Source organism: Salvia hispanica, chromosome 5 (assembly GCF_023119035.1).
Source record: "Salvia hispanica cultivar TCC Black 2014 chromosome 5, UniMelb_Shisp_WGS_1.0, whole genome shotgun sequence".
Taxonomy (NCBI): Eukaryota; Viridiplantae; Streptophyta; class Magnoliopsida; order Lamiales; family Lamiaceae; genus Salvia; species Salvia hispanica.
In genome coordinates this window covers 5,982,918-6,004,630 of record NC_062969.1, presented here as the reverse complement: position 1 = coordinate 6,004,630, position 21,713 = coordinate 5,982,918, and the positions used below count along the sequence as shown (strand labels likewise).

The following is a 21,713-nucleotide window of genomic DNA, read 5'->3' as shown; positions in this document are numbered from 1 at the left end:
CTCCCGAAGAAACATCTTCTCCGTGGGGTCAGTGGCGGCCCTCCACTCTTGTAAGACCTTGTACATCCGATCCCGCGTATGGTTACGCGAATGGAGAGTGTACTCGAGTGGGGCGGGTGGGAGGGCGGAGGACCTGGAGACCCGCGGGGCGATAGGGGATCCGCCCCTCGCAGCTCGCTGCGCCCGCTTCGTCCAATCGGGCGGGGGCGACCTGTGAATGTAGGAGGAGACGGAAACTCCTCGACATCCGGGGAGGTCGTGGGATCCGCCTTGCCGCCGCCGCTGTAGTCGCCGCTATAGTTCGGGCCGCCGTTTCTTCGCCACCTGGGCCGCACCCCGCCCCGGAACTTCTCCGAGTCCTTCAAAGAACAAGAAGCACTCCTAAGAAGGTGAACTCCTTATACTTCCCCTCCACCTAGGAACCGACCCGCGGCTATCCTCCGGCGCCTATTATAAATAGGTGCAGATTAATTTCGATGAATAAATGTTGGGGCGAACAGGCGGCGATGTAGGAATAGTCCGCGTCAGCATGAACTTGAAGCAACTCAATAACAAAAGATCCACACGCCAATTCAATCTCCACTAATACTGGGGATTGAAATAATAGGATTTCTCAATCCCAGATTGTTTTTTTTTTCCTTTCTGAATACCCAATTAAAAGTCTTTTCTTTTCTTATTTATTCAATTCATTCACACATTCTTTACATTGGGGGACTGAATAATTTGAAGAATAAATTGTGCTGCAGCAGACCAGGTTTGAATTTGTTTTTTTTCTTTCTCGATCGTTCTCTTGCATGCAGGAAATTCGGATTTTGTTTCTTGTGCTTGATGATGAAGATGTCTTTGCTCATTTTATATACATATTCCTTCCACTGCTGAGTTGGTTAATTATAATTTACTTTAATATTTTGAGATAATAAGTTTGTTGAAAAGGTTGAATTTTTGTGAAGACTCAAAATAGTAAGAGTGCAATATCCTTGCCATTTTTATTCAATCCATGTTTTCTCTTAAATTTGGTTTTGTGGTGGTCAACCAGTGCCAACTTTGTCTTAAATTAAAGATGGATTCTGATTAATTGAACAATTTACAATATTTCTGGAGTTGCTGTGTTCATCTAAAGTGGGAATAAGTCCCTATTCCTGTAAAATCATTTCCATTGATTTGAATATTGGATGCAGTTTTTTTTGCAGCACTTGGCATAATCACGGGGTTGTGATAGAATCGTCTGAATCTTAAAAGAGAGATCTGTAACAGAATGAGGACTCTTATTCGGGCCGCGAGGGTATTTAGGCCAGCTTTCAGGTCTAGAGGAAACATCATATATGAGGGCTCGTCTACAAGAAGAGATGTTTGGTTCAGAATGGATCACCGCGCTATATATAGCATGTCCCGTAGTATAGATGAATTATGTCAAAGTAGATATAAACACATGATCCATAGAGCTACTTTATCGACCGATGTAGCTACATTGATGAACGGAGGTTGTATATTGTTTTGAAGTATCCTGCCATTGAATGTTGGAATAATGTATGAGCAAGCAAAGAGTTCACATTTGGTTTTATTTGTCTAATCAATGGCAGAACTAAATGGAGGAGGGCCTCTGCTAGAATACAAGCGTAGGATAGCTGCTGGTGAACTTTTGGATGGAGATGTTTGCCAGGTTTTTAGTTTAGTCTTAATAATCAATCCACTTCTGTTACTTTTCTTTTCTTTCAAGTTGGCTTAATGTGTTGGAGTGAAAATATATTTTCTATAAGTAGAATGAAATTCTTGTGTGTATATAATTGTATTCACTTGTGACTTTGTGTCTCGCTTGATTATTCGGATTCCATACTGGAAGTGCAAATTACTGGTCTGCCAAATAGAATCTGATGTGCCCTTAATTGACTTAAAATATAAAAAGAGAACTCACTCACTTAATATTACTGCTTAAATTGCTGGAAGAATTTGGGTTTATTCATCAAGGAGATGTAGTTAACTTGATCTAATTGCTCATTTTATATGCAATGCTAAAATCCTTCTAAAGGTTACGAATTTGAGTAAAACATGCATGATACTGGAGTTGTCATTTTCACAGAGATAATGTTTGTATCATGACTTTGCAGCTAAATACCCTGGCAGAGCTTCAAAGACTGTACAATGAGCTTGTTGAAAAAGCAGAAGCTTGCCGATTGGATCGCTATGCTACTTCTGAGAAAGCTGGGAGGTAATTTTCTGATCCCTGTCTCTATGTAGCACGAATTGTCTTAGTTTGGTAGTATCATTAGTTACATTATTGGGTGTCATTATTTTCTTGATTTTAAATTGATATGGTTTTCTAACAATCTTTTTTGTGCATATACAGGAGTAGGTGGCTGTGGTCACGTTTTACACCCCAGTCTTCAGAAGCACCCGTGAAAGGACTTTATCTGTATGGGGGAGTGGGAACTGGAAAGACTATGCTGATGGACTTATTTTTCAATCAGCTGTAAGGATCAAACCCAGGATCAATCATTGAAGTGCTTTGATTATCTTCACATTAGCCTGTGTTTTAGTTGTAGTCATGTAATCAACTAATTCGAGCTCCCTCCTGCTTTTGTTATCCTTCTAAACATTCCAGTCCTTCCAACTGGAGGAAGAAGAGGATCCATTTCCATGACTTCATGCTAAACGTTCACAGCCGTCTACAAGTATGATTTCTTTGTTCGTCTTTGTATAAAGTTGTCTGGACAGTTTAAAGTTCCATTGTGTTTTTACCATCAAACTACTACAGAAACTATTATACTGCTATACCAATTTGTTTTTCAGCATCTTCTGTTTTTAGATGTGATATTTCTGATCTATGTTTTTCGTTTGTGTTTCAGTTTAATTCCTTACTAGTATCAACTTACCTTCACAAAAATGCTTAGAAATCTGAAACATCTATTAAGGGAGAAAATATGTTATCTAGTGCCTATAAAAGTATGTTATATTACTTCTTCTGAAAATAGGAAAAGTTAATTTTGGAGAAAATATCTGGTATCATGTGTCATCCATGAAGAAAAGCCTGTTTATTGCTTCTGGGGCCTCTTCCTTCATTCCTTAGCATATGCTGGAGTTCTTGTTCATTTCTTTCCGATAAGAATGCTACAGTTGGCATTTCTTTGTAGTCGTATAGTGGGATTGTCTCAGGACTTCAATGCATCAGACATTTGTGATGACAAAGCAAGGTCAACATTTTATCTTATTTTGAGAAAATAACAAGTGTTAATTAATTTTTGTCATGGAGTCACAAAGAGAAGGTTCAAACATATGATATACATGATTTTATCCGATCTGACTAGAACTTAAGATCATGGTGAAATATAACTGCAGAAGCACAAGGGAGTGTCAGATCCTTTAGAAGTTGTTGCTGGAGAGATATCTGATGAAGCAATCTTGCTATGCCTTGATGAATTCATGGTATGTTGAACTGCTGAAGTAATTTATTGTTCTGCCTATAGCATATTTATCATGTTCTGCTCAATCTTTCAGCAGATTATTTATATTTTTTGTTTCTTGCTTAGGTGAATGATGTTGCTGATGCTTTAATTCTCAATCGTTTATTTGGACATTTATTTAGCAATGGAGTTGTGAGGATCCTACTTTCTGATTCTACTTTTTGGTATTTGCATAGACTTATAAACCAGGCTTAGTGGCCTTATAATTGGTGATTTGTGTTGTAATTCACAAATAGATTCTCGTTGCTACTTCGAACCGAGCTCCGGATAACCTCTACGAAGGGGGGCTGCAGAGGGATCTGTTTCTTCCATTCATTGCTACTTTAAAGGTACATTTTCAATCTGATGCATGGTTCAACGGACAAGTTATGAATATCTCTTATAATGGCATCTTAAACTGATGTTATATGTTTGCTACGTGTTGAACCTCTTAATGACTTAGATTCTAACTCTGATGTAGGAAAGATGTGTAGCTCATCAAATCGGTTCCTCCGTTGACTACCGGAGAATATCATTGGTAAAGCTTCCTTGTCTCTGAACACTTCTAGCCTTCTAGGGCAGTATTCACTTCAATGTATTTATCTTCTTATTGTGTCTTTTGTTCTATTTCTCTGTGCGTATTATTGGTTTGCCATGAATTATAGGCAGAGGAAGGTTTCTACTTTGTCGGTAAGCATTTGTCAGGCCTTCTCAAGAAAAAGTTTCATCAATTAATTGGTGAACAGACAGCTTCTCCACAAGAGGTGGAAGTTGTCATGGGGAGAAAATTACAGGTATAAAACTAATCCAAAGATTTAAGAATTGTTGCAGCAGAGCTCTAGGTTTAGAATAAATTTATGCCTTTTATGTCCTTCATCAATTCTCATTCTTCGTTAGGTGCCACTGGGTGCCAACGGCTGTGCTTTCTTCCCTTTTGAGGAATTATGCGACAGGCCTCTTGGAGCCGCAGACTATTTTGGGCTGTTTAGTAAGTATCACCTTCATTCTTCGCCCACCGAAACACAAGTCAGCTCCATTCTAATTTTCTCGAGTTCTCAATTTGGAAATAATTGTGTTTTTCCTCTAGGATAATTTTTATTTTTGATGTATTTACTTGCACAGTTTAGAGAAATACTCGAGGTACTTAGTAATTCATTTCCTTCTTACCAGATAAATTCCATACACTTGCACTCGATGGCGTGCCAATTTTCGGGCTCTCCAATAGGACTGCAGCGTATCGGTTTGTCACTTTAGTAGATGTTAGCCCTTCAGACTTCTTTATTTCACATTTAATTTATCCATGAGAAATATTGTTTGCACGAAATGTGATATCTTGTGGTTAATGTTTGATCGTACAGGTTATGTATGAGAAGAGAGCTAGACTATTATGCACTGCTGAGGGGACTCCATTCCAACTTTTCGAACGGATTGTAACAATAGCTGATGCTCAACATATGGCACCGAGGACCTCTTCAAGATCTAGGAAATCCGATGACTCTGACATTTGCGTGGACAACGAGTTAGGTTTTGCCAAAGATCGCACCATTAGTAGGTAAGTTGCTCTTTTCCTGTATCAGCAAAATGCTGTGACATTTGACAATGCTCGATTTGGGAAAGGTTATTTCCTTAGTGAATCTAAATTTTATAGTGCGAAGCAACCTTTTTTGTAGTATGGTGCAATTGAAAATGAGAATATGGTGGTTGATTTAGGTTAACAGAGATGAATAGCAGAGGTTACTTGGAGCAACATGCAGAAGCCTCGATAGATGGATAGATCTACGAGGAGCTTATTTAGATCAGCTCGGCCATCATGCCATCTTTTGAACTAATCTGCTAACCTTTCAAATTAGCCAAAAACAAGCAAGAATAAAGTTGATTGAGTATGCAGACATGGTAAAGTTGAAACAAGATTTCCTGTAGCTTTGTCTTTTCTTAGGATTACTGGCTGTAATCTGATTGAAGTGGTTTATAGAATAGGTAGTTGTCAGTTGTCTTGTTCAAACATATTGAGGCTGCAAATGTTTGGTTTTATAAAAACTTTAATGTGTTCAACCAAAATTGTCGGCAAAATATTGTTGATGCTTTATTTTGTTCTTGATATGCAATTAGGAACAATGTTTGATCAAATTGCCGAAATCTATAGGAGAATTTGGTGGGAACATACTTGGCAGGCTCCATGACTAATTGTTTGCTCTTGCTTTTGATAAAGATGTTCTTATTTTAGATTCAAAAAACACACATATACACACAAATTGGTGTGTGGAATGGGACTAAACTTTTTTAGCTTAGGAAACAAGCAAGAATAAAGTCAGTGGAAGAACGAGGATCATTATGTAACAAAACATAACTTATGCATTAAGAAAATGAAAAGTTTTACAATAAATGACCACAAATACTCCCAACTAAGCAGTGTCTTAATTTTAACAGCTCTTATTCCACAACAGTCACCCCATAACCACAGGCATTCAGTATGAATGTTGGAAAGCATAGCCTAGTTTTGAAATGAGACAGAATATGATCCAGTATTTGGATCCTTCACGGCTTTAAAGTTGTCCACGCTCATCCCAAAACGACCCAGAATGGAATTCCCCATTTCTTTCAGCTTTCCTGCACTCACAAAATCAGCAAATTTCATTGTCTTACAACAATCTTATAATAGAAGCAAACATTTCAAGTCTTTCAAACAAAAAGTAGAATTATGGACTTCCACTGGACATTAGAAGCGCAGCCATTGCAATGTCATGCATAACAGCAAGGCATAAGGCGAACTAAATCATGCTCAGTTCAAAATGCAACTTGTGAGCCTAATACAAGGAACCTTCTCAACATAAGACAACATCACAACAAGTTAACATGTCAATGCATCTTTCCTTTTATACCAACTTTTGATTAGGTTGAGATGTATAATCGCCTCTACTTCAAAAACTACAATCGCCTCTTCTCATAGAAAAACAAATACTCCATACTACAAAATTATTCCTTCGAGTCAACTCACGTTACCCATATTCCACTTAACTTTTTTCCACCCACTTTTCTTAACATTTCTTAAAACTTGTGCCGGCAAGAAATGGGCTCCTAATGGCGGACTGAGGGGGTATTAATTTATTAATTAATAGTCTATAATATCTAAGTCTAGAAACTGGAATCCTCCCTCCAACCTTAAATCTGAACACCTCTCTCTCTCTCTCTATCTCTTCATGGAGTGTTCAATTGCAAGGTGAAGGATGCGACCCATATCCCATATCAGGAAGTGCAATTGGGGAATAACAATGCATACAATGGTGAATGTAATATGAAGCCTTTAAAATTTTAAATTAAAGATAGAAGGGTGTGATATTGTCCACAAGTGCAATTGAAACTCTAATCTTAAAACCAGAAGCTATTGCATAGTCTCTCAAGAAAAATACTAGAACAGTTACAAATGCCCTAGTAGTTTGGTAAATTAGCAATCCCATAAACATGGACATCAGACCTATGTAAGCAATTAAAGGATCTAGTCTTAGATCTATGCTCCTACTGAGAAAAGAAAACATGCATAGAGTCATAGACAATGAGAGAAAAACTGAATTCTTTCGATACTCGGTTACCATAGCTGATAATACACTAAATACCCAAGCTGGTAGATAAACCCAACATATAAATATATATTCTTGCATTTCAGATATTAACAGAAAGACAGCTCAGTTAACAGTCATTTCATTTCCTAGATATGTCATCATGTGCTTTCATACTAGCAGTACTTTAAGAACCAGATGAAAACGTACAAATTTGAGTAAAATAACTCAATGGCAACTATATAGAAGCAGCCCTGGAGGCCACTACAGAAAATTAGAAATTAAAACCACATGCTTAAAAATAGATTTGCACTCACCAATCATCTCTTCCTTCATCTTTTCCCGCTTTTCATCAGCCAATGGCTTTAAACGTATGATAGCTCTCCTAGCTTGATCATTTGATGGATCCAGTTCTATGACTTTAGTCATATCTGAAAAAAAGTAAATATATTATTTCAGGTGAACACGCAATTAAAATTCAACCATAAGAGAGAATAACACTGCAATGTAATTAAACAAGACACAATTGACTTATTCAAATAAGTAAATCCACATTTAACCACTGCCCTATTGCTCATGAAATCATCACGAAGTCTGAGTATATTATACATGAAAAACAATGATTGGGAGAGGGAACACCGAGAATTCTAGGGGCATAGGGGCACAGCAGAAACTAATAATTGATGGAAAAAATCGATAATTAAAGATTATGTTTCACAGTGCACTGAAATTACCAGTAATGGATTCTTCATACTGTTCAAGCTTTTCTCGTGCCTCAGCTCTTCTTAAAAGAGCTTTCATGTAGGTGGGGTTCAGCTCTAATGCCTTTGTACACTCTTTAACACTCTCCTCATATTTTTGCTGATCACAAGTAGTAGAAAAATTAACTAAATGATGTGATACATCATACATGATCAGAATCGGTTGAAATGAACTGAAAACAAATGCAGTACTTCATTGCATCAGTTTAAACCAGTGCATTCCACAGACTAGTTGCAAAATGTGCAAATGAATTTATTTATAACTTAAGATCAAACATTTGGAGATGCTGAGAAACATATAACTGGAATTAGCATTGTTAAATACAGAGCTCAAAACATTCTTATAAATGGTAGATATAATAGTATTTGTGCTTCACTACATTGCTAAACAGGACTTAGATGAGCATAAGAATTGTAGTTCTATATAAAACTACAACATGTTACACAAATAGCTGCTTTTCGCAAAGTTAAGAGTGCAATAGGAAAAAGGAAGCAAGATGCGGGTCAAAAGGCAAAAAAGTATCCGCCTAGACTATGCTAGAAGTAATAAAGATATAAGGTTGTAGGTTTCATTCAGATTTCACACACGTTTTTTTATAATCATATAACATAATAGTAAGATGCACATCATCATGGACCAAAGCTCAATAAGAAAAAAATATAAAAACATAACTATGCAGTAAAATTATGCATCCAACTCTCAATCTCACTTTAGAGGAACATACCAATTTGAAGAAACAAGTAGCGCTGTTTGCATGACATATCGAACGTATTTCACTGGATGAATCACCAACTGGCGCAATTTGTATGGCACACCCATACTTGGACAACGCATCTTCATATAGTCCATCTTTAAACAACAAATTCCCCTCGAGTTTTACATCATTAGCTCGGGCTAAAGCTTTCTACTTATCATAAACAGCATAAAACAAAAGTAAGAAAGCATTACCACTCCAGAGCGCAGTTTAATTTTTGATGTTGACAAACTTAAAAATTGAAACCTAACATAGATCTCAAACAAAATCCCTATAAAACTAACACCATTTTAAAGTTAACTATGCTTAATAGTATAACAGATCCTAATTACAGATTGGCGTAAGTTCAACCTACCTTCTGAATCAATAGACTAACTATACCAATTAAAAATCCTTACCCTAATATTCAGAAACTAACACTAAACTTTTAAAAATTGTGAGAAATTTCAGTCGTCCAGAAGCTACAATAAAAAATGCATAGCCTCTTCTAAATCAAGCATCATAATAAGAAGCTAAATCATTACCTCAGCGGCGTCCTTATCGACTGTAACAGTCTGCTCTCGCTGTTGTTCTACCTTGACTTGGCCGTCTGCGTTACCGTTTGCGTCACTACTGAAGCTCTTTCCAGTTTCAGCGCTATCCCCGTTACTGCGAGAATGAGCATCCTGTCCCGGAACGGCGTCGTTCAGCTCGGTATCACTGGCAGTCTCATAGCCGTCCGTACTGTAACCCGAGGGCGCGGCTGCGGGCGCACGAGGCTGCGATTTGCAATCTTCTTCGCCGGAGGAATCTTGCTCGATCACCGCCATTTCTTCTTCCGCTTCTGGAAATTTAGACGGGCGTTTATACTTTTCTTGCTGCTCTAGAAAATTCTATTACTTCATCGATTAGAATAATAATACCACCATGTGAGCAGCCCCTATTAAACTTGATCCAATCATAATTCGCCCCAAATAAATAGACTCTGAATGACAATATTAATAAATACAATAATTTATCAAATATTAAAATCAAATATATAATGCTGATGAGATAGAGGTACTATGGGGAGTGTTATATTGCTAACTACAGCTCAATAATAGTCATTAGATATTCAAATTAAAGGCCTAGATCATTAACTACAAAATATCAATACGATCAACAAAAAACGTCAATAAGGCTATAAGATTAATTCCAATAAAAATCAATAGGGATATTAATGTCAAGTTAGTTATAACTAACTTTTAAAAGAAATCCCAAAACTTTAAATTCATATAACATATATCAAATTAAAGATAATTTTATAAGGATTCCAACGATATACTACATGCATATGTTCCGACGTCAAAATTTGAAAAAAAAAATCTAGAATCTTCGTATTTTTTGTACACAGGCTAATGTCAATACAGCTAAAATAATATGTCAATATAAAGCATATACAATGTCAATCCTAAATTTGTGTTGACATTCTCAAAGCATTGTGTTGATATTTTCGAAACACTATATTGACATTTTCATCCAAAACCCTAATTTGACATTTTTTTTAATTTTTTTCGATTTAATTAATGAAAACGAAAATTACACGTAGCAAATTGTAGACCACACGTTTTTTAAAATCATGTGTCCTTAAATTAGTTGTAGTTAGCAATTAAATGATAAGTTAGCAATTGATCACTCCCTGAGGTACTATAGTAGTTAGAAAATAACTTCAGCCCCTAAGATATCTACAATGAAAATAAAAAAACGGGTAACAGATATGTGTCTAAAGTTTGCCAGTACTTAATTACTACTCTCTTTGTCCTACATTAAGACTCCTATTTTGTTACTTCCGTTCGCTCCACATTAAGCGACACATTCCACCAACTTATCTCACTCCCATTTTATTATAAAACTAAAATATATACATACGTGGGATTCATATTCCATTAACTTATTCAATTCACTTTTCTTAACTTTTATTAAAGCCAATGTTGAAACCAAATATGATTCTTATCAAGTGACTGAGGGAGTTTAGGATTCTTACAATGATGTTTATCATGTGAGGAGGGTATAATATTAAGTGACGGAGGGAGTAGTACATTATAACAGCATCCATAACCCATGTCCTTTCTCAAACCTCGTTATTTGTTAGCCGGGGCAATTTGGTTTATAAAAGTCCATAAATGGAAAATTAATCAATGGATATTATACCCTCCTCACATGATAAACATCATTGTATTTTAATCAACAAAAATGGACATTTATTCCAAAACTTCAACTAATCTTTCATGTCCTAGAAGCTAGCCTACCGGAGCAGCGCAGTTGGCAATGGAGAGGCAGATCTTGATGCTACAATATTAATAAGCCATACGTCATACTATAACATGACTAATTCGGACATTATTGCGACACTAAATATGACGATGCAGAAAAAAAATCATCATAAATTCTCTAAACTAAACGAGATTATACATTAACTCAGTTGCAAACTACGTTGTCAAAAAATGAACGAATGGATAGAAGAATCTTGGCCGTCAAAGGTGGAAGACAATCTTCTCAAGTATTGCTTTGATTAATGACTGTAAGCCAACTGTGTGTATGGGAATAATTTCAGACTCAAGTGATACTGCACTGGTAGGTCATTGCTTCTCTTTTCCATTCGAGGGTTCTGAGTGCGTATCGATCACCTACTGAATAAGCTCGAAGATACCTGAAATAAATTCAGAAACGATTGAGATACCAATTTTACATTGACAAAGATTGTTGAAAAGATTGCAATACACACTATGCTGTCATGATCATGTGCAGTCAACAACTTCAACTAGCTCTACACGGAATATAAAACGACCGAAGGATTGGATGCATGCAATTAATGTGAATTTTAGCAGCATTCATATTTATTTTAGCTAAACTTCTCTTTCTCTACGATTCATATCAAGTGAAAGTGAAGTCAGAAAAAAATTTCCTGTCTAAAAAAAGGCATGCAATAGTACTAAATGTACCTTCACATGGTGCGGCATGATCTTTATATCATAAGGCACATGCAGCCATGCCTCGGGACGATAAAACAAGAAGTTTTCAGGCTTGCTGGTGTAAACATCAGCATATTGATGGATGTGGTAAGAAAATGCAGATTCTTGACTTGTGTCCGTCAAGAATGTAGCTCCGAAGGACCTATTAAACATGTCTTTCATAGTCTGACGTGCCTTCTGTCTCTCGTTGTTGAGGTCCTGAAGAAGAGATGTGTATTCTTCACATTCGTCGCCCTTACCAACAGCAGAATGCAGTTTCCCTAGAAGCTCTTGTATTATATGTAACTTCGCCTGTGGAGTTAAGAGGCGGTTTGAGAATTCAGTATATAAAAATAACATAATAAAATTAAACAACCAAGAATTTACCCCCAAAAGGAACAAATTATTATCCTGTGAACATGTAGGTTAGCACATTCACAAACTAATTATGGGATGGTAACTCAATATTTAATCTTAATATAATAGAGTATTACTCTCATAACTGAAATGACTTTTAATAACTATATATATGTATATACAGTGTGTATGCTCGCTTTTGCGTGTTAAATAACAGTCTTGAGTACAAAATAGCTAACAAATGATAGTATGAGTGTATCCATGTGCACACATACAGTGAGCTAATGGCTTGTGAGATAATACAATGATATAGTAGTACTTAATTATTAATAATATATAAATATAAATTATTATATTAATTAGAAGCAAAATAGTAATTATAGTAATGAAATGTAATACAAGTGCTTCCATCTGAATGATACATACACATCATATCAAATTTCACACAGAATATCTGACTCAGAAGTTGGAACACTCGATAAGTAAACCTCAAGAGTTCTCAAAAGGAATTACCTGCTCAAAACGATAACTGTCTTCATTCTGGATCCGTATCTCATTCTGAAAGCAATCAATCAAGAAAATAATCGCTACTTCATATCTCAAGCAAGACAAGATGATAAAATGTTATGGATTTATCTACAAAAAGAGCTATTACAAGTAATCTTTTGACTATAACCAACAATCTTGGAACAGCATTAAGCATGCCAACAACCATATAATGGATATTAAATGTTCTTGACTTGCACACTTCTTTCAGGAGCACAAAAGAAGAAGTCAATGGCATATCAAAACATTAATGGCACTGCTACAGGTTGCATGCATCCGAAGATGGGATTGTGTAGCAAGATACTAGAGCAGGCATGAGTCATCCGATTTCTCAATGCATTTCTACTTCCTTCAATTTTCAAAGCCATCCAGTCTATCATTTGCTTACTGTGATTGAGTTATTATTGTAAGTGATTGGAAGAATCACCCCTAATGTAGTGGGGATTTGAGATTTGGTGAGGTCTTATTCGCAAAGCAAGTTACATTGCATGTTGTTAACCAGGCTGCCACCAGGCACCAGCTAACATTTTCTAGTTTTGTTGATAATGTCATATTTTGAAACTTGATAGCCAGACCATGTCAGAGGTCCTAACAAAACACAGTTAAGAAACCTGTATATTTTTAGGAGCTAAGATGGCCTATTACTAAATACTACTCCCACTTCCTTAGCTATTAGAGTTCTTACGAGCAGCTCAAACTAAACTATGGCCAATTGCCCATGGAATATGTCGAAACTGAACTTAAATTCCCATAGAAGAGGCATGCGACAATATTCTTTTTAAATTATCAATATAACAATATGAGTATAACGTTCTACAAAAATATTCAAAGATTTTACTAAACAAAAATTAATTTTACACATATACAATCTTTTAGACTTACAATCTGAATTGGATCAAAGAATATTAAAGTCAAGCCTTGAGCCAGTTTTCTCATTGTTAGAAAATAATGAAACGAACTCCATTTTTTAGGCCGTTTTGGGCTGTCATAATGAAATGTTATGAACAAAAACAATTTTCCTCTTCAAGCCTAAAAAAGGAGCAGTTGTGTCACCACATATGCTGATAAAATATAGAACAACAAGACTGAAGGCATACCTCCAATTCGTGCACTATGGCAGCTGTGCGCCACCCTGATTTTGAAGGCCCTCTCAGGTCACTAAATAAATGGTCCCCAAAGTACATCACCTACATAAGTAAGACATTATATCACTAAACAAAAAGAAAGTTAAGAAAATACTGATGCATAATAACTTTACATGCTTCTGAAAATTTCAAATGTTCAAGACTGTTGAGTCAACAAAACAAGTCAGTAGTATCACTGTGTTCAGAAGGAGGTGGCCAGTGGCTATGCAGGAGTGAGTACCTCAGGACCATTCCACTTAGTTATTTTCAAGAAAGCCTTCAAGCATCCCTGGTAGTATATCTTGTTCGGAAGAAAAGTATCCACCTTAGTAAAAGCCAATGTGTCCTTTTCCACATCATAACAGCTAGATGAAGTTTCAAAGAAAAGGAGCAGGGAAAAAGGAAATTAGTTGAGATAAACTTTTGACAAGTTCAAAGGCAGAGATACAAGAAAGACCCATCTCTCTCTTCGAGAGATACATAAGGGAAAAAAACATATATAAACACCATAAGTCAATTATGTGTCTACTGGGCCATATGAAGGACTAACAAAAAAATCATAGTATAACATAGGTGTGGCTGGCTAGATCGAGAAACTCACATCAATATTTATCAACTGCATAGGTAAAAAAAGCATAAAATATGTAAAATCTAATATGTTATACTACCGCGGAAGATGTATCTGTATAGTATGTTCGTATATTAATCCCAGATCCTTAAAGGACTTCCACTTTATAAATTCCAATTTTTCCTCCTTGAAGACAATCTTTCTGAAGAAACCTTTGCACACTGTAGTAATTTCTAAATCATATATAATTGATCAAACATTGGCAACAAGTTTAGATCCCAAAAGAAGATTTCCCACCAACATATTTTGTGTGATAAAATTAACTGATGATGAATTGATAGAAAAAATAACATCCGCCCATAAAACTTAATGGTAGTCAAATATGTGTCATGCAAATGCATCAAGATGGAAACATGTAATCTGAAAACAGGAGTACCGAAATGGATGCTCTGACGTATAGAACTGCGGTTTGTTGGCTTTAGCAATCACGACATCAAAAAGTTCCCTCCAGGAGTCTTGGTCTCCCAATGAGTCCTAGTTAAACAAGGAAATAATATCCACAAAATTGAGAAACATATCGACAAATATTACTCCTAAAACAATATTCAACCTCTGGCAACTGTACAAGGAGCAGATAAATCCACATTGTCTGCTTCTGACATGACAGTTACCTGCAGCATGAAGCGCATTCCTCCATCCACAAAATAAAAAGGAGAGTTTGTCAGTAAGAAAAGCTTCTTTCCCTTATCTCTTAGCATTCTCAGGAAACGAAGTAGCTGTCCCTGGATTAGTACAGGACACCAAAATGTTGAGTAAACCAGTAAAATCTTCACTTTGGAAGTATCAAAGTAGATGATAAAAGAAGTAATTAGTGAAAATGGTTACATACATTCTTTACAAGGTACTTTTGTGGATCAGAAAGGATTCCTCGATGTACTAAGCCACTTCTATGTACATGCTGGATTGCTTGGTTGACGTCTTGGTAAACATAAGAAGGATCAAATTCCAGCTTAGCATCAACAAAATGTTGAACAATATCAGCAATAAGGCATGCCTGTCGAGTGTCGAAAAATAACATTGAATTGTTAATCAACCCTCCTTGTGCAAGTAAGGGAATGTTCATTCTGAGGTAGAATGGTAGGTACAACACTACCCTTTCTATTAGTTCTCAATCCACAGAAATACAATATAACAATATGTACCACATTATTCATAGCATACAATAAAAAAATGATTAGTTACAATGGAAATTCTATGGCGGGAAAAACTGAAATAGGAATAAAAATATAAGAAAGAACTAACCTCACTAAAGCAAAAGAAGTCCATTAAACCCACAAGACCCCGTGCTTGATCACGACCAATATGCCTTGTGCCATATAATTTGTCAATTTCTGATCGGGTAAGCTGGTACAAAAAATAAAGAAGGCAACCTTTATAACAATATCTAAAACCTCATATGCTTCAAGAAACAGAACTCAAGCCAAACGACATCCAATTACACAAACCAAGACACATTGCCCCAGTCCTAGAAGTTCCAGAAATGAAACCTTCTATTTGCAGTAGCATGGATTAACTGTAACTTATCCAGCAAAATTTCAAGTCCATTCTGAGAGTAAGATACAGCTCCCAAAAATTTGATAAGAATAGAAGAGAAATTTCTGTCCATTCCAAATACTTTTTTCTCTAGAAGGGATTAACATAAAGTACAAGAATAAGATGACAAAAGCTTAGATAATACCTTGCGTCTGCCAAAATAGCATCCACCAGGCTCAATTGCTCCAAAGAAATCCAGCTTCATCAGGCATCCTTTTAACTTGTCATAATACAGCCCTCTTATTGGAAATGAATTATCATATTTGAACTCCAAGCAACTACAAGGATATCTAAGCTGAAAACCACACAACAAAGACCAAATATGTAAATTCCTACTTGCTTCTGGAGGATTATACATGGAGGGAACTTGAATTATATAAGAACTTCTTCATAGATGTCAAAGAACAAACCTCATTAACCAAATACTCTTTCGCCATATCATATATTAAGCACTGTAAATGGGCAGAATAGTGTGCCAATGTGTAGTCATAGTCAAACCCGTACACTTGTATGTTGTCCAATCTCAAGTTCTTATTGACATATATGCCTACAATGCAAATAAGTATCACTGCTTTAGATAACATACTAAACTTGAAAAATAAATTATTTAATCAAGATAAGTTGACATTGTAGCTTAAGGAAATTAAAGGCAACATCACTTGTGACCTTTAGGATCTAATTTGGGCATTTCTTTCAGCGCATCTGGTATTTTGAGGAACTTGTCTTTCGCAGCAGTAAATGCCTGCCGAATATTGGCAATTTCCTCTTGCAAGATATGGGTCCCTTCCTTCTCCAATTTCTGCACCCGCTCCTCTGTAGTGATAATGGATCTAAATCTGCGTAGTATGTTCCCACCCACCCCTATAAATTACCACAATTCAAATAAATAAACAATCATCCCTATTTTTCATATCAAGAGCTTCCTCAGTTATTAGCAGAACAAGTCCATATTTGCATTTTGAGCTACAAACAATCATATAAATTAAATTTTGAATATGATCAATTACACCTCGCATTTTTGCCTCGAACGAGATGCATTCCAATTGCAAGAATAATCAACTGTTAAGAATTGCGGAAGTGCAACATGCTGCATTTTACACATAAACCTAGGAACTACTCCACAAAACTAACATGCTTCGTATATCAAATAAGCAAACATGACAGTTCAATAGAAACGACCTTCCACAGCTCCAGAATGCACAGGATTCGTGCTCTGCATCTGAAAATCAAAGAAATACAGAAACTAGTAATCAGAAGTGATGATAAATACAACTTGCTGATTAAAATCGTAACTGGTAAAACAATGTAATTCAGCAATCAGTAAACACTATCTAGCGCATCTTGAATCACAATATCTCACTTGATGCCAAAAGCAAATCGCAGACAAATGTCACTCGAAGATTTAGAAAAAAAAAACCAATAAATTCGTTAGTGAGCAGCTGAATTACCAGACGCGAAGAGGCAAACGGAAGACTCCTGCTGCGGAACGACGCCATAGAAAATGATTTGGTGCTTCTTGGATCGAAATGGAATGGAATCAATGAATTAGGGCTGAGATGAGATGAGAAATTGAGGATTTGAAGGGTGAAAGATTTGAAAAGTGTAAATTTGGGAGGGCCATTTGTGCGTAGCCGCCAATTTCGATGCTCCTACCTCATGCTGCTTCTTCCATAAACACTATATATTTCACTTTCCAAAATACTTTTCTTATTCAACTTTGTGAATTCCATAAATACCAGCTCTCCGCGAATTAAGTTTCGCAACATATAAATTTGATTCGAATACAACTAATCATTTTACAAAATCACAAATTTGCCATTAATTCATTCAAAGTGGATATAATAGTAGAAGTAAATATTTAGGCCTAGTTTCTTTGCCAATACGACTCTTTTTACATTTATTATCATCTTTTTTTCGGTGAATTCGCTTATATAAATGTTTATAGGCCTGTATATTGTAGACTTGTAGTAATATTATTAGCTTTGGACCTCATTCCTTCTAAAATAAAAAAATATATTTATATTTAAATTATAAAAAAAAAAAAAAAAAAACTTTTATGGTTTGAAGCGAATACATTTACAATTTTTATAGTCATAGAGTTTTTTAGTTGAATGCATGCGCCAGATTAATATTCCCCTATATTGGTTGGTGTTGGAATTACTGGACACTAAATTGCCACGAAGTTGGGCCTTCGACGTTACATAAATTAGGTCGTTTAAATATTCGTGAGAAAAAAATATATCACTACTAGTACAATATTTTTTTGAATAAAATTCTATTCATATCTACACAGGATTCATGAGCCCATGAGGATTAGCTAAATTTGTTGAGGTGTGATATGGTCTCATGACTGAAATTATTCTCAATTTTTTGTCATTTATAGAATTTAATTTAGGCATTACTAATTATTTACATGTAAATTAGAAATTATAAGGTTATAATTGTACACATATCATTTTCATATTATTAAATTAAATATAGAGGCTATAATGATTAAATGAAGAGTCTAACAGAATTACCTTATTTTTTCAACTGCTAAACCTCAACACAAGGATTAATTATTTGAAGAATAAAAAACCGCATCTATTGGTTCTATGGTGTAGTGGTTAGCACTCTGGACTTTGAATCCAGCGACCTGGGTTCGACTCCCGGTAGGACCTTTTATTTAATCAAATAATTTTATAAAAGCAATTTTGTTTGTTATCAATAAAAAGGAACTCTATGATAGAAAAAAAAATAAAAAAAAATTTATGATTTAGTTGGAAGTTGGAACCATGTTCGGTTTATTGTCAATTGAAACATTAAAATCAATCGAGATGCTTATTAATTTGATCCAATTTAGCTAAATTTACCGACATTGTAACCTTTTATACTATTTCGAGAAACGTACAAGTGATCAATACAAAAGTTACAGCTTTCTTTGATTATTTTATCGAATCAGATTATTACTTTTCATGATAAAAGAAAAAGTAACATTCTCAATGAAAAGACAAACGTACATTTTTTATTCCACTTTTCAATCTTCTATTGTTTTCATTGTACACTTTAGTTTTATTATAATGTACTACTAATGATTTAAGAGCACTCATAGTGGTATAGCCGATCTTAGGTCTTGAGATAGCCCCTCATCGGCCATTCATTGCAGGAGATGGGCCGGCGAAAGGCCCTCGCTTCTCTCCGCCTTTTGGCCAATTGATCGGTCTTGGCCAATGGCGGCCCCCCATTGCATAAGAAGAGCTGATCATCTGCCTTAAGCGTAACTTATTTTATTTTACTTTTATTTTGCAATTTTTACATAGGAGTGGAGAAGTAAGTAATTAGGGCTCAATTGGGGATTTGGGATTACATTAATGTAATTTTTTTATTATTATTTTATTAGCAATCACTTCAGATAAATTAAAGATACATATAGTGTGATAGTGTCTAAATAATCAAAGAATATACTTATATTAGTATATGATAACTATATAAGTATATTTATGGGGCTAACTTTTTTTAATTCTTAAATTATAAAGAACAACACTTACATAAATAGAAATATAAACAAAAATTAAAAAAAAAAAAAACAAATTAATTTAGCTATAAGAAAAATTAATTTACTACTATGATAAAAAAAAAAAGCATAAAGAAATTAACTACTCCCTTTGTCCCAATAAAGTGGTTAAATAGTACTCCCTCCGTCCGCCATTAGGAATCCTATTTCTTGGCGGCACGAGTTTTAAGAAATGTTTAGAAAAGTGAGTGGAAAAAAGTTAGTGGAATAGTGGTCTCACTTGTATATATTAGTTTTAAATTAAATGTGAGTGGAATGAGTTAGGTGAAGGTGAGACTCTATTACCATTTATGGTAAAAGTGAACCGGGACTCCTATTCGCGGACATACTAAAATGGAAAAAAGAAACTCTTATTCATGGACGGAGGGAGTGAAGTAAAAGCAAGAAAAGTTACTCAACGTTTTTGGAACAGATGGAACAGATGGAAAAGTAAAATGGTGAATTAGAGGATGAGATCTATATGGAACAACCCGAAGGGTTTGTAGTACCTGGACAAGAGAAAATGGTATGCAAACTCGTAAAGTCCCTATATGGATTGAAGCAAGCGTCGTTACAATGACACTTGAAATTTGATAATGTAATGTTATCAAATGGGTTTAAAATCAACGAATGCGACAAATGTGTATATATTAAAAGCACTGATAACGGGTACGTTATAGTGTGTCTTTACGTTGATGACATGTTAATCATGGGTAGTAACACCCAAGTGATTAACGAGACAAAGGCCATGTTAAAGAGAAACTTTGACATGAAAGACTTGTGTCTAGCCGATGTAATTATTGGAATGAAAATTCTAAGAACATCCGATGAAATCATCTTAACCCAATCTCATTATGTTGAGAAGATATTGAAGAAATTCAATGCCTACGATGGCGCGCCGATTAAGACTCCAATTGAACTCGATGTTCACTTGAGCAAAAACAAGGGCGAACCCGTTGCACAAGAAGAATATGCACGGGTCATTGGGTGCATTATGTACTTGACTAATTGCACTCGGCCGGACATTGCTTGTGCCGTGAACAAGTTGAGTCGTTACACGAGTAATCCAAGCAAAGAGCATTGGAGAGCTCTTGTAAGGGTTTTGAGATATCTAAAGCATACTCAAAATCATGGGCTACACTTTTCGAGATACCCCCCGGTACTTGAAGGGTACTGTGATGCGAATTGGATATCCTACAATAAAGACTCACTTTCAACAAGTGGATACGTCTTTACTATTGGGGGTGGTGCTGTCTCGTGGAAATCCACGAAACAGACATGTATAGCCCGTTCAACTATGGAATCATAATTCATAGCTTTAGATAAAGTTGGGGAAGAAGCTGAATGGCTTAAGAACTTCCTTGAAGATATACCAGGTTGGTCTAAGCCAATGCCACCAGTGTTGATTCACTGTGATAGCCAAGCCGCTATCGGGAGGACAAATAATGGCTTCTATAACGGTAAGTCTCGACATATTCGTCGACGACATAATACCGTGAGACATTTGATCACAACAGGCGTGATTACAATTGACTATGTGAAGTCAATAGATAATCTAGCGGATCCGCTAACCAAAGGGTTAAACCGTGATCAAATGAATAAGTTGCTAGATGGAATGGGTTTGAAATCCACAAACTAAAGAATTTTCATAGTGGTAACCCAACCATGATGACTGGAGATCCCAAGAACTTGGTTCAATGGGAAAACTAAGCTATGAGAGTTCGTGTGAAACAACGCCCCGCTTTTTCGAACCCTAATTTTTTGTGACGTGGAAATTTTGCATTAAATGCTTTTAATGCTATGATATGTGGAATTAATTGATGCGATTTTAATGCTATGATATGCGTGAATTAATTGCAATATTCTATGTGACCTAATTGCGATTTTGAGTTGAGATTGAGTTGAATGGTCAACTTGTTGAATATGTGACGTGGCTATTGAATAGTCAACATTGTGGAAAATATGACGTGGCCGTGGAATGGTCAAAGTCGTTTGAAAATGTGAGGTGGAGATGATTTTCGAAAAATGTGGATATTTTGATGTGGGAGGAAATAATATTTGTGGTGAATTATTATCCTAAGGGATGAGTAAGAATTTAATAGGAGCATTTTATTTAAGTATGTGGAATTTTCGACCCTCCTATTTATTGGAAAGAAATCCTATTTTTCTTGGATTTAATTATTGCTTGGGATAACTATCCAAATTGAATCCAAAGTCCGATTATTCCTTTTATTTGATAAAAATTTCGAAATCTATGTTATTCCTAGAGGGATTTTCGAAATTCCCTTATTATGGGAGAAGGAATTATTTTATTATATTATTTGATCCCTTATTGATTCTCTTCCATAATTTAAATTCAAATATCCTAGCATATCTTGCCACATCTAAGAAGATCTTACCATATCCTAATTTAATTAGGATTTTTAATTAAATCCCTTTGAAAGGCTCAAATCACACGCCACTTTCCTATTAAATTGGGGAGACTTTTTATTATTATTCTTGCTCCGTGATATTTTA

General features: G+C 35.6%; 3 protein-coding genes and 1 non-coding gene across 7 annotated transcripts; 2 read left to right on the top strand and 2 right to left on the bottom strand.

Moving 5' to 3' along the window:
* The first annotated feature begins 497 nt into the window (after positions 1-497).
* On the top strand, positions 498-5,495 carry LOC125186734 (AFG1-like ATPase). 3 transcript variants are annotated; one of them, XM_048083176.1, is made up of 15 exons: positions 498-754; positions 1,191-1,481; positions 1,581-1,660; positions 2,106-2,206; positions 2,345-2,467; positions 2,600-2,669; positions 3,334-3,420; positions 3,525-3,590; positions 3,695-3,787; positions 3,919-3,975; positions 4,103-4,231; positions 4,335-4,425; positions 4,608-4,696; positions 4,796-4,989; positions 5,148-5,495. In XM_048083176.1, exons 2-15 carry the CDS (start codon positions 1,256-1,258, stop codon positions 5,209-5,211), a joined length of 1,470 nt encoding a protein of 489 aa, XP_047939133.1. In that variant the 5' UTR covers positions 498-754; positions 1,191-1,255; the 3' UTR covers positions 5,212-5,495. The 3 variants fall into 3 exon arrangements, with proteins under 3 accessions (XP_047939133.1, XP_047939132.1, XP_047939134.1); XM_048083175.1 differs by having other exon boundaries at positions 1,179-1,481; XM_048083177.1 differs by lacking the exon at positions 3,525-3,590 and having other exon boundaries at positions 1,179-1,481.
* Positions 5,496-5,771: 276 nt separating this feature from the next.
* On the bottom strand, positions 5,772-9,406 carry LOC125190446 (tetratricopeptide repeat protein 1). Its single transcript, XM_048087760.1, has 5 exons — positions 9,032-9,406; positions 8,478-8,657; positions 7,726-7,852; positions 7,309-7,422; positions 5,772-6,044 (listed from the first exon to the last, which is right to left on the bottom strand). Exons 1-5 carry the CDS (start codon positions 9,314-9,316, stop codon positions 5,929-5,931), a joined length of 822 nt encoding a protein of 273 aa, XP_047943717.1. The 5' UTR covers positions 9,317-9,406; the 3' UTR covers positions 5,772-5,928.
* Positions 9,407-10,808: 1,402 nt separating this feature from the next.
* LOC125191242 (5'-nucleotidase domain-containing protein DDB_G0275467) lies at positions 10,809-17,407 on the bottom strand. 2 transcript variants are annotated; one of them, XM_048088757.1, is made up of 14 exons: positions 17,113-17,407; positions 16,844-16,883; positions 16,331-16,525; positions 16,075-16,211; positions 15,810-15,959; positions 15,374-15,475; positions 14,961-15,125; positions 14,743-14,853; positions 14,508-14,605; positions 13,745-13,868; positions 13,477-13,566; positions 12,347-12,391; positions 11,468-11,788; positions 10,809-11,175 (listed from the first exon to the last, which is right to left on the bottom strand). In XM_048088757.1, exons 1-14 carry the CDS (start codon positions 17,158-17,160, stop codon positions 11,149-11,151), a joined length of 1,653 nt encoding a protein of 550 aa, XP_047944714.1. In that variant the 5' UTR covers positions 17,161-17,407; the 3' UTR covers positions 10,809-11,148. The 2 variants fall into 2 exon arrangements, with proteins under 2 accessions (XP_047944714.1, XP_047944715.1); XM_048088758.1 differs by lacking the exon at positions 17,113-17,407 and having other exon boundaries at positions 16,331-16,500; positions 16,844-16,865.
* An 845-nt stretch (positions 17,408-18,252) lies between these two features.
* Positions 18,253-18,324, top strand: TRNAQ-UUG. Its single transcript has one exon. It is a non-coding gene; the product is annotated as a tRNA-Gln (tRNA).
* Positions 18,325-21,713: the final 3,389 nt, after the last annotated feature.